The sequence below is a fragment of the Lissotriton vulgaris genome, chromosome 10 (assembly GCF_964263255.1).
Source record: "Lissotriton vulgaris chromosome 10, aLisVul1.2, whole genome shotgun sequence".
Lineage (NCBI taxonomy): Eukaryota > Metazoa > Chordata > Amphibia > Caudata > Salamandridae > Lissotriton > Lissotriton vulgaris.
The window spans coordinates 4,634,288-4,648,642 of NC_141698.1; the positions used below are offsets into that span (position 1 = coordinate 4,634,288).

Sequence of the window (14,355 nt, forward strand, 5' to 3'; positions counted from 1 at the left end):
CTGCTCCTGACTGGGTTTTCCTGCTCATTCTCTTCCCTTCCTTCTGAAGCAGAGCCAGCCTCGTTTGTGGCAAGGATTGTCTCTGCGCAGCCCTTGCAGCAACCGGCTATCCTGACATGCGATCATCTCGGCCACCGCAGTAATGTCCATGAAGAGCCATATAGCCTGACATATTACATACTTGGACAATGTCGTTCAATGGTATTTATTTCTACCATGTGATTGGCTGTCCCAATCACAATGGCACTTCAGAGAGGATGAACCCTGACATGTTACAGACTCTCTTGGTTCTTGGCCATGCAGAGGCAGCTGTGCTAACACGGGAATGACTCTTCCCCAGTCCTGCTGCCTTTCAGAGGTAGAGGAGCCTGGCAGATGATTGACACTGTCCCAGTCCTAGCAGCTTGTTGGTAAATCCTCAGACTGCTTAGATCACCTATTGGAACACTGCTGGTAGGATTGCTGTGCCTAGAGGCCTATATTCACCATCTCCTTTTATTGCCTGACCTGATTCCATCAATCCAGTGCTAACTTAGTCGCCTGGGTCTTCAGACATCCCTCTGCACCCAACATGCCCCCCCACCCTTTACCTGATCTCCTTATACAAGTAGGTGAAGCTAAACACGAGAGCGCCTCTTCCCGGGAATGGCAGAAGGAAGTTTAAAGGCAACACCTTCCGACTCAATCCTGAAACTATCATCCTTCGATTTGTGTCCTAATCCTAAATCAGGGAAGAAGCTTCCTTTTCTCCAGTACTGACATACACTCTTGGGAAGCCGCTCCCTGGCATTGTCCCAGCTTGGACCAGTGCTCGGAGCAGGATGGGTCTCCCATCATATCTACGGTCAACTTCTATGGTAAAGGAAAAGACTTGACCAATCTGTCCTCGTTCCACACATGATGAACGGCCATGAAACACCTATTGCCGCCCTCAGACTCACGACATCAGCTCCTTCGCTGTCCTTTTGTAAGGCATTCTCTGTCTTCTTTCCATGTCTGCTGATGGATCCCCATGGGCAGCTGCTCCTGATGATAATCCGGCTGCACAATGATCGGGACCAGGGGACTCGGGGTCGCCAATGCTGTGCTCTTTGCTCACATCCACATCCATACTGTCCTGGGCAATCCGTCTTTGCCCTCGGCAGCCTTTCTTCAGTGACCAAGAGTCTGTACCTCGTAAGAGGCCTCTTTGTTGTAGAGTCCCTGTGATTCATCTCCACCATAACTATCCATCCCCTTACCTTTCATTCTCCACCCCAGTGATGAGCAGTGTGGCGACACCTCCATGAGTCTGTGGCAGGTCGGCTCTAACTGCATTTTATCTGCAGCGCTGTGATTATGATGGTACACCTCACTGCAAGACCTCCCAGTTGCTGCGCATGTCGCCCAGCCTCTGCATGGCCGAGGGTGCGGTACCCTCAGACCCCGTGGGTCGCAGGCAGCGGTCAGCCCAGTCCACCCCCCACATGCCCCCACACATCCCTGGCAGTCACAGGCTCCAAACCCTCTTAAACTGCCCTCATACCATCATGGCCACCCAATTGGCAGGAGGATTTGCCATCTCCTGACCCGCTGGAAGTCAATACCATCGGACAAGTGGGTTTTGCAGATCGTCCGAAGGGTGTACTCCCTCCCCTTTGTGACTACCCCTCCCACCACACCATCATTTTATGACCGACTGATGGAGGAACATTTAGCCCTTTCCTGCCAGGAAGTCATGGCTCTCTTGGCCGAGGAAGCCATAGAGAGGGTAGCAACGCCAGAGGTGGGTCATGGTTGCTAGTCCCACTACTTCTTGGTGCCAAAAGGACAGAGGCCTTTGGCCTATCCTAGATCTACGCCTTCTAAATTACTTCCTCGATAAGGAAAAGTTCAAGATGCTCACCCTGGCTCAGAGCCTGTCTACCCTGGACCCATGAGAAGGGATAGTAGAGTTGGACAGTAGCGTTGAACTTGCAGGACGCATAGTTCCTCATTTCCACTCTGCCTTGCCTCAGACATTATCTGTGTTTCTCAGTTGGCCGTGAGCACTTCCAGTTCACTGTGTTTCATTTGGCCGTACCAGTGCCCCTCAGGTGTTCACCAAGGGGATGGCGCTGGTTGCAGCTCATCTGCGGGGATCAGGGGTGCCAGACTTCCCCTATCTCCACGACTGGCTGTTGAAGGCGGGCTCTCCACAGGCTGCCATGTTTCACTTTCAACGTGCCACATTCACAGCTGACTTCCTCTCAGATGCTCCCTTTCATTGGAGCTGTTCTGGACACCGCGCAGTTTTGGGCTTATCCTCCAGAGCAGCTAGTCCAGGATATTCTGTCTCTGATACCGATGTTCAGCCTCTATCCCAGAGTTCAGTGAGACTAACTCCGAGGTAGCTGAGACTCATGGCCTCCTGCATCCTGCTGGTGAGACAAGCACGCTGGTATATGCAGGCTCAGCTGTGGGAGCTGAAGTTCCAGTGGGTGCAGCATCAGGGAAATCTCTCTGACCTGGTCCAAACCTCGGTAAGGACTGTGAAAGATCTGCAGGGGTAGCTAACGTACCGCAAAAGGCTCAGCGGCAGACCCCTCTCCCTTCCCCAATCAGATCTCACAGTAGTGACAGATGCATCACTCCAGGATGGGGCGGCCATCTGGGAGAGGTGAAAAGCAGAGGACTCTGGTCTCCAGCGGAATCCGGTCTTCACATCAGCCTGTTGGAGCTCTGGGTAATCCGATTGGCTTCGAAAGCCTTTCTACCCTCCAACCAGGGACTGCTAGTGCAGGTGTTCACGGAAAAAACTACCGCCATGTGGTACTGACAACATGCGGGCGGGTGGGGTTGTGGGGCCTTTGTAAAGAGGCCCTGCATCTCTGGACATGGCTGGAACAGCAGGGCATATCCCTGGTGGTTCTTCATCTGGCTGGCTCTCTGAATGCCAGGGCGGAGAAACTCAGCCGAAGATGCCTAGAGGATCACAAATGGCATCTCCATCTGTGGGAAGTCGAAGGCCTCTTTCAGCAGTGGGGAGAGCCTTGGTTAGATCTGTTTGATATCTCTGAGAACACGCAATGCCAGCAGTTCTGTGTGTTGGAATTTCCAAGTCAGCTCTCATTCGGACACACTTTTCGTCTTGAGTGGACCTCAGGACTCCTGAACGCCTTTCCACCCTTACCACTGCTACCCAGCCTGCTCAAGAAGATCAGGAGCGACCAGGCCCAAGTCGTCCTTGTGGCCTCGGACTGGGCATGGAGGGTCTGGTATCCTGAGCTGTTGAGCATGGCTATCAGTCCTTCGATCATTTTCAAAGCTCCTGCTGGCTGGGAGCTTACTTCTGTTTTCCCTGCCCATGTTGCAATCAGGGAAACCACTGTGTCCATGGGTAGGTTTCCCGGGAATAGTGTGTGAGCTGGCCCTGTGGGATGGGGTCCCTGTGGCCTTGGCAGGCTCTGGGAGGGGGTCCATGCAGCCTCTCTCCCCTTTTGTAAAACTTTCAGCCCTAGAGGATGGAGTCCTCAGTGCCTATCAAGGCACCGCAAGGGGGTGCGTACCCCTCTCCTCTTATTTTATAGAGCTGCCCCGGGGAATGGGGTCTCCGGGGCCTCCTCGAGGTTTAGGGAGGGGGGGCTTGTGCTCCCTTCACAAACCAAGAGAACTAGCTATGGCCTCTCCCCAGGGGGGTGGGGTGGAGAGCGGTAGAGGAGGGGGTTCAAAACAACCCCGGAGACCAGACTTTTTGTTTTTTTTTCATTTTGCAGTAGATTTGCAGACTTTTTTTGGGGGTCTTCTGAAGGGCTCCCTTTGGGACCCAGCCACCAGGCCTAATGGATTAAAGGTGTCCCTACTTGGCCCACTTATGTGCTTTTTAGGTCTCGGCTAGCCGCGCGGAAGCGCGTCTCCGCCGAGATCTTTTGTCAGCGAGTGTGCTTCCCAGGAGACACTCCTGGCGCGCGCAGGCGAATCTAAACTGGCACGCGCATTAGTACGAGCGCTGCGCGAGGCTCCCACACAACACACGCATGTGCATACATAGAAACAGAAGCGCTCACGCACGCACATACATACAGAACCCCCCCACTCATACACACACACGCGCGCGCACACGCAAACACACACACACACACACACACAAGTGCACCGGCCCCCCCCTCTCCCCTTTAACTTACTGTGGCAATCTGGGGGACTCCGCTCTCCGCACCGGCAGGGGGAGTTGACGCTGCGGCTCCTTTCCCGGGACTCCCTCTTGGTCAAGGGAGTCCCGCAACACGTGTGCAACGTCCTGTTGTCGGCCCCGGGGCTCTCCACGCTCGCAGGAGCCCCGGGCCGCTCGACGCATTTCCTCCGCCTGCCTCCTCTTCCGGTCCGGTCGCGGCTCCGCCCCCGTCACAGGCGACCTTGCCTGACTTCCGGTGCGGCTGTGTATGGTGCGTGCACGCCTGACCTGCACGCCATGCAAAATCATACCTATTGAATTTGTCAAGGCTTATTTTGCATTTTAATCTTACGTGCGTCAGGTAAATTGCACACCCACGAGCGCACACACTCGAACACAGCAAGCCTTGGGCATTGTCCAATACGGTAGCACCTTTAATCCTGGACCTTTGCTTCCGCCTCCATTTGAGAATCTTTCTCAATGACCATTGGACAACCAGGTTAATAAGTGTGGAGACAGCCAGCCACTGATCTTATATTCAGTGCTTTAATTGAGTCGGTGCTGTACGCACCTTACCCTTAGCTTTGAAAAAAGATCAGCAGCCGCTGAATATGGAGTAAGCAATAATTACAATGATTCACTGTTTTCTCATCCGCGCTGCTATTGTATCACAGACAGCAGAAAAAATTGCTTTGAAAAAGGCCTCGCCGTCTCCCATTTCAGCTCCTTCCAGGAATCTGCCTTTATGTGCCGCGCGCTTTCTTCTGTATGGTCTCCTTTCAGCCGCATAAAAGAGTCCAGATGCACGACTTTCGTGGGAGGGGGAGGGGGGGTCCTTCCCTGGTTTAACTCGGTTTATCTGTAGCTACCTCACTGAGGTGCCTTTCTGCATGTCAGCTGTCACTCATTGTGAGTGACACTACAACTCATTGCCATGCCAGATTGGTGCTTGCGTCGGTGTTATGCAATCAATTAAGCACTCTCACGTCTGGCAAACGTCACTCAAAGCAGAGAATTAGCTAAACATGCAAAACAAACAAAATTGCTGAAAACGTTAAATGAAATATTTTTAAACGTTATCTGCCCCTCAGTTTCCATAGATGTGAAATGAATGGTGGTCAGCCATCAGAGGTAGTATTTTTGTGAGAAATGTTTTAAATATGCATCTGCTCCACTTACAATTTTTGAGCACACCTGAAATCTGCTACCACGTCTGTGCTTTCTTGAAAGTAGCCATCCGGGCCAGTAGTGAGTGCAGAGTAGTGAGTGCAGAGTAGTGAGTGCAGAGTAGTGAGTGCAGAGTAGTGAGTGCAGAGTAGTGAGTGCAGAGTATTGAGTGCAGAGTAGTGAGTGCAGAGTGAGTGTGCAGAATGCAGAATAGTGAGTGCAGAGCAGTGAGTGCAGAGTAGTGAGTAGTGAGTAGTGAGTGCAGAGTAGTGAGTGCAGAGTAGTGAGTAGTGAGTGCAGAGTAGTGAGTGCAGAGTAGTGAGTAGTGAGTGCAGAGTAGTGAGTGTAGAGTAGTGAGTAGTGAGTGCAGAGTAGTGAGTGCAGAGTAGTGAGTAGTGAGTGCAGAGTAGTGAGTGCAGAGTAGTGAGTAGTGAGTGCAGAGTAGTGAGTGCAGAGTAGTGAGTAGTGAGTGCAGAGTAGTGAGTGCAAAGTAGTGAGTAGTGAGTGCAGAGTAGTGAGTGCAGAGTAGTGAGTAGTGAGTGCAGAGTAGTGAGTGCAGAGTAGTGAGTAGTGAGTGCAGAGTAGTGAGTAGTGAGTGCAGAGTAGTGAGTAGTGAGTAGTGAGTGCAGAGTAGTGAGTAGAGAGTGCAGAGTAGTGAGTAGTGAGTGCAGAGTAGTGAGTAGTGAGTGCAGAGTAGTGAGTGCAGAGTAGTGAGTAGTGAGTGCAGAGTAGTGAGTGCAGAGTAGTGAGTGCAGAGTAGTGAGTAGTGAGTGCAGAGTAGTGAGTGCAGAGTAGTGAGTGCAGAGTAGTGAGTAGTGAGTAGTGAGTACAGAGTAGTGAGTAGTGAGTGCAGAGTAGTGAGTAGTGAGTGCAGAGTAGTGAGTGCAGAGTAGTGAGTAGTGAGTGCAGAGTAGTGAGTGCAGAGTAGTGAGTAGTGAGGGCAGAGTAGTGAGGGCAGAGTAGTGAGTAGTGAGTGCAGAGTAGTGAGGGCAGAGTGCAGAGTAGTGAGGGCAGAGTGCAGAGTAGTGAGGGCAGAGTGCAGAGTAGTGAGTGCAGAGTAGTGAGTAGTGAGTGCAGAGTAGTGAGTGCAGAGTAGTGAGTGCAGAGTAGTGAGTAGTGAGTGCAGAGTAGTGAGTGCAGAGTAGTGAGTAGTGAGTGCAGAGTAGTGAGTAGTGAGTGCAGAGTAGTGAGTAGTGAGTGCAGAGTAGTGAGTGCAGAGTAGTGAGTGCAGAGTAGTGAGTGCAGAGTAGTGAGTGCAGAGTGAGTGTGCAGAGCAGTGAGTGCAGGTGCAGAGTGGTGTGTGCTGTTGAGTGCAGAGTGCTGTGTATTGGCAATGTAAATGACAATGCCATTTATTTATGATTTAAAGAAAAAAAAGAAATGTCATGAGCAATGCCAATAGCTCTACCTTTAATGATGCCGAGACCATTGCATTGCAAATGCTTGTTACTTTTTTTCTAGGACTCAGGACTGAGTCCCAAGTCCTAAGATTGCTGCCATAACACTAAACTAATTAGCCAGGCCCTGGGGGATGGTGTCCCCGGACCTGAAATTGGCCCGGGGAGGGTGCCGCAAAGCCCCCCTCACCCATTATTATTTAGTCAGGCCATAGGGGATGGGGCCCTCAGGGTCAATAGGGCTCGGGGGAGGAGGGCTGCTTGTTCCACTCTCCCTTTTTTTATATGGCCAGGTCCTGTGAAATTGGGTGCTTGGGGCCAATATTGGCCTGGCGAGGGGGGGGGGGAGGGTGGTGTGACACTCCCCCCCCCTTTTATTATATGTCCAGCCCCCAGAAATGTGGTCCTGGGGGCAATACTGGCCCAGGGAGGGAGGCTGCGTGTCCCCATACCCATTCAAATCTGGTCTGGCCCCAGGAGATGGGTTCCCCGTGGCGGATATCGGCCCGGGGGGGGGGGGGCAGTTCTCACCAGTGATGTTACCAGTGATGTCACAGAACATATTAAGAGTGATGTAATATGTAAGGTAATAAGCAGCGCATGGCTAGGGTGCGAGTTATAGTTACTCAGTTAACTGTAACTAGTGAATTTCAGTGATTTTTTTTGATCGGACGCTCCCTGCCAGGAGCAGTGAACATGAAATGAGAGACTGTTCTGCTCTTTTCATATTTGTGCCCTGGGTATTTTTCCTTCTTTAATGTTTTTTGGGGTACCCCGGTCCCTCCTGAGGCACCCAAGAACATACATTGGGGCCACAGCAGGAGACTGAAGGCCCCTGTGTCTCTTTGCCCGCTCAGGCATACTTTTTAGGGGTACCATGGACCCATCCCGGGCACTACATACCTTTAAATCATTGGAAGCCGCGGAGGAGGCCAATCGCCCCTGCGGTTCCACTGGTTTTGCAGCCAGCACCCGTCTTGGGTGACGGCGGGAGCTGGCTCCATTGGTTTGCTCCCATCCAATGGGAGCAGCTTTTGTTTGTGCTCCCGTCCAATGGGAGCAAACCTAGGAGAGAGTTGGAAGGGACTTACATTTCTGTATCCTGCTGGTGCTCTCCCGGACATGGAACAACAATGTCCTCAGGTTTGGGGTCCCGTGACACTGCCAGGATTTATGCCCCAGCGTATTGGGTCCCTGGGGCTATTTTATGGCTCAGGTTAAAGGAGCCCTCGGCCCCCCTCCCCATATAATTATTTTAACAAGTCCCGGGGCATGGGGCCCCCAGGGCCATTTAATAGTCGAAGAAATGGAAGGGGGTTGCAAGTTTCCTTCGCTAAAAAATAATTGTATTCACTGCCCTGGACCCCCTGTCCTCCCCCTGTTTTTCTCATCGCCAACTTGACAGATCACCCTGAAACTTTCCTGGAAGGGACTGAGTTCACTTAACCTTTTTTGTGGAATGTTTTGTGAAGATTCGTCAAACTGTGCCAAAGGTATTAGCAAACCAAAAAAATCAATTTCCTTTGGAAACCCGGTCACTAACTATAACTTCACAGTGACATCTGCCACTGTGATATATATAATATTATGTATAATCTTTTCCCTCTGGAGTGTCATGCTCTCCTGAACTGAGGCTGTTCAGCAAATTGCCAGTAGAGTGCATTTTGAGTAATGGAAGCTGCAGATAAAATGGAGTTAAAGCTGCCCTGTCGCAAACCTTTGGAGGCGTCGCCAGACTGATCATCAGTGAGGCGGCTACTCCAACATCAAAAGAATATACATATAAAGAAGGGTTTTGGGGACCCATTGCGTAGGTGGGACTATTCTATCTTTATGACTTGAGGATGCCTACGATGCAGAGCTAGGATTACAAGTATAATTTCTTTACCTCTTCTCAGCATCTTCCCATTAACAGTAAAACTCTTCTGAAAAACCTGCAAATCTTCCTCAACTCAAATTCTCCAAAATATACGTCAACCTTTTCTGTTTTTTTAGAGATTTGTTTTTATTCCACAAATATTAGCCTTGTTCTTCAAAAAAATATTAGCTTCATGTTTTCAGAAATAACAGACAGACAGAAGCACTGCTACTTGCATTCCTGGAGGTCAACTAACCGCTGTCCTGCTCTCCGGCAATCTTGGTCACTTCAAAGAAGCCAAAGCTAATGCAAATGACAAAGGAGTCACCCTCCCCAAAAGAAATCTGAAATCCATGAAATCCGAGCCTGGTAGTTGTTGTCCCTCAGGGGGTCCCCATTGAAACCATAAGCACTGGTTAGGCCCGCCTCGTGCGGTAAGCCCGGAGCACTTCTTTACAATATATATTCTTGAGTGCAGATGTTCGCTTTTCTTCAGTAAGACAAGAGTAGCACTGAATTTATTCAAATGTTTGGCAGCCTGTAAATGAGGTGATATTGGCAAATTGCTTTAATTTCTACGTAGAAATTGGTTGATATATCATTAAAAGACCAGGAAAATTAGCAGGAGCTGTGTTATTTGTTCTTATAAATATTCTGAAATGTTTTGTAAAGGTTAGTAAGGAAGACGTCAATGTAGACTTGTAGGCTGCAGGTCTGTAAACATGAAAAGAGACTCTGTGCCTTTAAGGGCTCACAGACCTCCAGTTTCCCATCATGCCCAGTAGATGGCGCTTACTTCAGTTCTTTTTTCCCGGCTCCTGCTGACAATCTTGGAGCACTGAGCTCAGCCTTTTTTTGTTTTTTTCTTCAAAAATTTCTGTCAGAATATTTTCTCAACACCTTTACTCATAGGATTTCAACATTTCCAGTGTTTTTCTGTCATTGTCTTACAGGAAAATTATTTTCCTACCCAAATAAAATGCCATCTTCATCTCACAAATGCCCTTCCTGTGGCAGAAAGACGGGCAAATCAGACCCTCATGATGTGTGTATCACCTGCCTTCCTGACAGCCACATCCTTGGCAGATGTCAACACCGCAGGGCCTTCTCTAGGCGCACCCTGAGGGACAGGGAGAAGATACGCCTTCATGGAAAAGAAGAGCGATGCGGATAGGATGAGGCGTAGTCTAAAGGTGGGACGTCGTTTGAGTGCGGAGAGCGGGCAGTCCTCTACCAGGTTTCTTCCACCTTCCTCTGAGGTTTCCAGTAAAAGGAGATCTAAAAAGAGAGAAAATCTTCAAAAATGAAGCTATTCAAGGTCGATGTTGAGCACATCGACATTTAGATAAGATTCAGTGCCAACATACTCGCCGTTGAGAACAGGGTCGACATTGAGAAGGTGACGAGACATAGGTCTAATCATATGAACAAACTATTTTTAAAACTTTGACAAGCACAAATTTGTCTACTCAAGCGAACAAAATATTTAGCAAAACAATTTTCCTGCTGCACCCCATAATGACAATTGTCTTCTAAGGACAAATGTCTGCTCCAAGTGCAAAGAGTCGGAACAGTCACCTTTGTGGACAAATCCTTTTCTTTCTCTGTGGCCGAACCCTGGAACTCGCAGCCCCTGCGTTTAAGAAATCAGCCTTTGTTGCTGAGCTTTGGGAAATCCCTGAAAACCTTCCTGTGTAATACTTAGAGTCTTTATATCAACAGTTCTTTGACCTCCAATAATTCCCTCCCTAACCAAATGTAAGCGTGCTAAGAAACATCAGTAGTCGTGTGCTAAACAAGTCCCCTTTGCATGCATACATCACACCCCATCTGTACATATGCGACAGGACCTACGTTTAGCAGGTCCAGGTCTTCTCAAACCTATACATTCCGGGTCAGACCAATTATTTTCCAGGTTACTGGCATACCTACCATGTTAACCACTTCTTATTACCTGTATTAAATGTACCTGGAAAAGTGACTGAATCTGACGGACAATAAAAATATACAAGGTACGATTTTACTCAACCTCTCACGTGTCGAACCCATGAGTAACTGAAACCCCATCAACCGCGCCACAGCTCTCTCAGAGTAGTGGGTGCTCATTCTCTGGGGGTGATTTACCAATGCTGGCAGTGCGCCCCTCTTTGTCCTGCATGCAGAGCAGCCAAGAGCGCATAGTGACCACTGTCACCCTCCGTACTAATCTCAAAACTAGGAAAAAGATTGAACCACTCAGCGGATACAGATACATAACCAATAGGCTCTCTCCTTTTATCCACTTTGCAATTGTATGCTCTTGCCTGATTGCATTGACCCGCTTCACATGATCCTAGTGTTAGCAGCATCCAATCCCAAGGCTGCCCTCTGTTTCAGCTTCTCGCTGGTTCATCTGTTGTTCTGTAACCAGGACTTGTATCCAAATTGTAGAATATTTGTTATTCTTCCATAAATCTGCTTGTTTGTTTCAAGCACTCCTAGCAGTGTGTGTTGCAAACTAGCAGGAAACAGGGCTCAACATTGCCCCGCATAAACCCTGATATAGATACATGCTTTGCTTGTCATTTCTCTCTCGCCTCGTGCCACTCATTGTCTCTCTCTCTTTCTCCCTTCTGTTTCGCTCCCAATCTATCTCTCTCTGACGCTTTACCACACCCTTCTCTTTCCTTTCTCTTTGTGTTCTCTTGATCGCTCCTGAACTCTTTCCCCCAATTTCCTCTCTTTCCTTTACTCACCCTCTCTGTCTCCGTCTCTATTTTTCTCTCTTCCTTTCGCATCCTTTTCTTCTCTCTCCTATGATCTTTCCATAGCCTCTTTCTGCATCTCTCTCTGTTCTTCGCTTTCTTGCTTTCTCTTTCCATCACCCACACCGCCCCTGCCTCTTTTTTCTCTCTCCTGACGTGTCTCTCCATTACCTCTTTGTTTTGCTCTCTCCCTCATTCTCACTCCCTCTCTCTCTTTCTTCCTCTCTCCTAGGCTCTGCCATACGTCGCTCTCCTCATTGCCATGATATTCTTCATCTATGCCGTCATCGGGATGCAGGTAAGTCTACCTTGTAAGGGCGGAGACTGGACCCAGGGTTGCTAGTGCCGGGATGTTTGCTGTGGGTGCCGGCGTGCTTGTTCCCTGTGGGTCATAGCTCCGATGATGCTACAGGTCACAGGCGCCTAGAACAGCTCTCCATTGTCACAATGAGTTTGATGCACCAAAGGGGAGTGCGGACGAACATTATATCCCATATTAACTATCCCTAGGGTGAAAGACCACATCCCGTAGTTCTGGGTAAGGAAGCCTCGCCCACGTAATGTGTCATGCTCCATCATACTCTTCCCCTCCCCACCCTGGTAAGATGGTACTACCAGGGCGGACTCAACCTCATCTATCAATCTGCCATAGGGAGTAGGACCCTCACATTCATCAGGGCAGTTAACGGTAGAGATAAAAATCCCTCCAAAACTAGAAATGAAGACATTCGTCAGACCGATCTGAAGGCCCCTTCGTATCTCTCAGACACATTTAATGTCACCTCCAAAACAAAACAGGTTTTAAGCTCTGTAAGGACTGTCACAAACAAGTGTCTGTGACAGATCTCCGCCAGGTACGCCTGCGGTGCCTGGGATCGGGTCATGACTCCAAGGTCTGCAGCAACGGCACGTCAATGAACCAGAAAGCTCTCAGGGACCGCGAGGCAAAGCTTTACACCGCCAAGCATAAGAAGACCCCTCGTCGGGACCATTCCAAGTTGCAGTCTGCTTCGAAAGTTCAATACCGGTCCCAGAGTCGCCGTAGCCTATCGAGAGGCTGGTCTTCATCATGGTCGTCCAGTAAGCCAAAAAGAAGTACAAAAAATTGAGGCAGGATTCAATTTCTGCCCGCCTCGCACCACTGGCATACACCTGAACAGGCGCGGCGGAGACGCCACAAGTCTCATTCTTGTTGCCAAAGTCCCGTCAATTGAGAACTCACACTTCACATTCTGTTTTTGGTACAGACTCTGACAGTGACCGTGAGCCCGTGTTAGCTCAATTCTACCAGCATGGTAATTGGTGCAATGACTTACAGGAGTCTAATGGACTCTATACCTCCCCGAAAACAGGCCTACTCTCACCCACGGGACCCGCCACAGAGGAATCCGCTTCCTACAGCATGGTGTATGTGGCTTAAGTACTTGATCTCCAGTTCCCCACCTTGAAGGTTAAGACCAATGTGTTGACGGAAGTCCTCCAGCCTAAAGATCTTCTGACCCCCGTACATTTAACGAGGCACTGAAAGATACCCTATTTGGGGCGTGGCTCAAATATATTCTAGCCCTCCTCTCAATCGACAAATTGCCAGGCGCATCGCCCTACTCCCAGTGACCCTGCTTTCCTCTCACAGCTCCCTTCTCCCTGAAGTCTAATGGTGCAAACCGCCTCAAGCCTGGGTAACCCCAGCACTTTTCCTACCACACGCCCTGAAGGAGAATCTGAGCACGTGGAGACGTTTGGGAGACAGGTCTTTTCCTCCACCAGTTTGGCACCCAATCGGTTAATGTCAGCTGCTTGTTAGGACAGTATTCCAACGTCCTTTAAGACTCTCCAACACAAGTCCTCCCTGGTGTCTCTGAAGATCTCCAACCTGTTCTCACTCGGGCAATTCAAGATGATTGTGTTGCAGCTAAGTTCACCATTTGTTGTTACTTGGACTCCACCGATTCCATCCGGTGGACCATCAGCTCCAGTGTTGCATTGGCCGCCGTGCATAGCTGCAATCGACTTGGTTCTCCGGCGATGTCCAGTTCTTCCTGATGAACATGTCCTTTGACTGGACTCACCTGTCGGAGGACAAGGCTGACTCCACTCTAGAGCATTTTAAAGTGAGCAGGGCTCCCACTCGCTCTCTGGGCCTTCTGTCCTATTCTAGACCCTCACCCTCTCAGTGCTTTCCTCTGAAAGCAGATATTCAAGAGGCTCACCCTGGCCCAGATATGGTTTGCCCTCGATTCTGGAGCCTGGATGGTGTTGCTGGACCTTCAGGATTCGTCCATATGCCCGTTCTGCCAGCCCATCAGTGCTCCCTGCAGTTTGTGAAGGGACAGGAGCATTTTTGGTTTGCCCTGCTCTTCTTTGGTATCACCAGCGCCCCTCGGGTGTTCACAAAAGTAATGGCTGTGGTTGCAGCGCACCTTTAGAGGCCAGGGGCACCACTCTTCCCTTACCTCCATGAGTGGCAGTTGAAGGCGGGCTCACCTCAGGCAGTCTTCAGCCACCTCCAGACTACGGCGAACCGCCTGTCATCTTTGGGTTTTATTATCAACATGTCAAAGTTACACCGAACTCCATCTCAGACGCTCCCCTTTATCAGAGCCGTATGGACACGGATTGGTTTCCTACCTTTCCCCTGGGAAAGAAAGTCCAGCACATGAGGCTACGGTACCAATCTTTCAGCCTCGGTCCTAGATTTCAGTGCGCTCGACTCTGAGGCTGCTTGGACTGAGGCTCTTTTGCATCCTGCTGGCCGAGCGTGCCAGGTGGCATATTGGGGCTGTGCAATGGGCCTGGAGGTCCCAATGGGCCCCGACATCAGGGAGACTTCTCCAACTGTGCTCACCTTTTTCCAGGAGTCTGCAAAGGATATGCAGTGGGGGTTACTGAACCGCTGTTGGGTCCGTGGCTGACCCCCCTCCATTCTCCACCCAGAGCTGACAGTTTTGTCAGATGCATCACTTCTAGATTGGGCCGGCTGTCTGAGAGAGTTGGAGATCAGAGGCCTCTGGTCTCGATCGGAGTCCCGGCTCCATATCAGCCTTCTGGAGCTGAGGGTTA

General features: G+C 50.0%; 1 protein-coding gene across 1 annotated transcript in view; it reads left to right on the forward strand.

The window, feature by feature from the left end:
• The window catches only part of CACNA1F (calcium voltage-gated channel subunit alpha1 F), a 291,317-nt gene that overhangs the window by 211,422 nt on the left and 65,540 nt on the right, over positions 1-14,355 (forward strand). Inside the window, exon 34 of the mRNA XM_086940156.1 lies at positions 11,528-11,593. Coding sequence (XP_086796282.1) covers positions 11,528-11,593 — 66 coding nt within the window. The remainder of the gene's footprint in view (positions 1-11,527; positions 11,594-14,355) is intronic.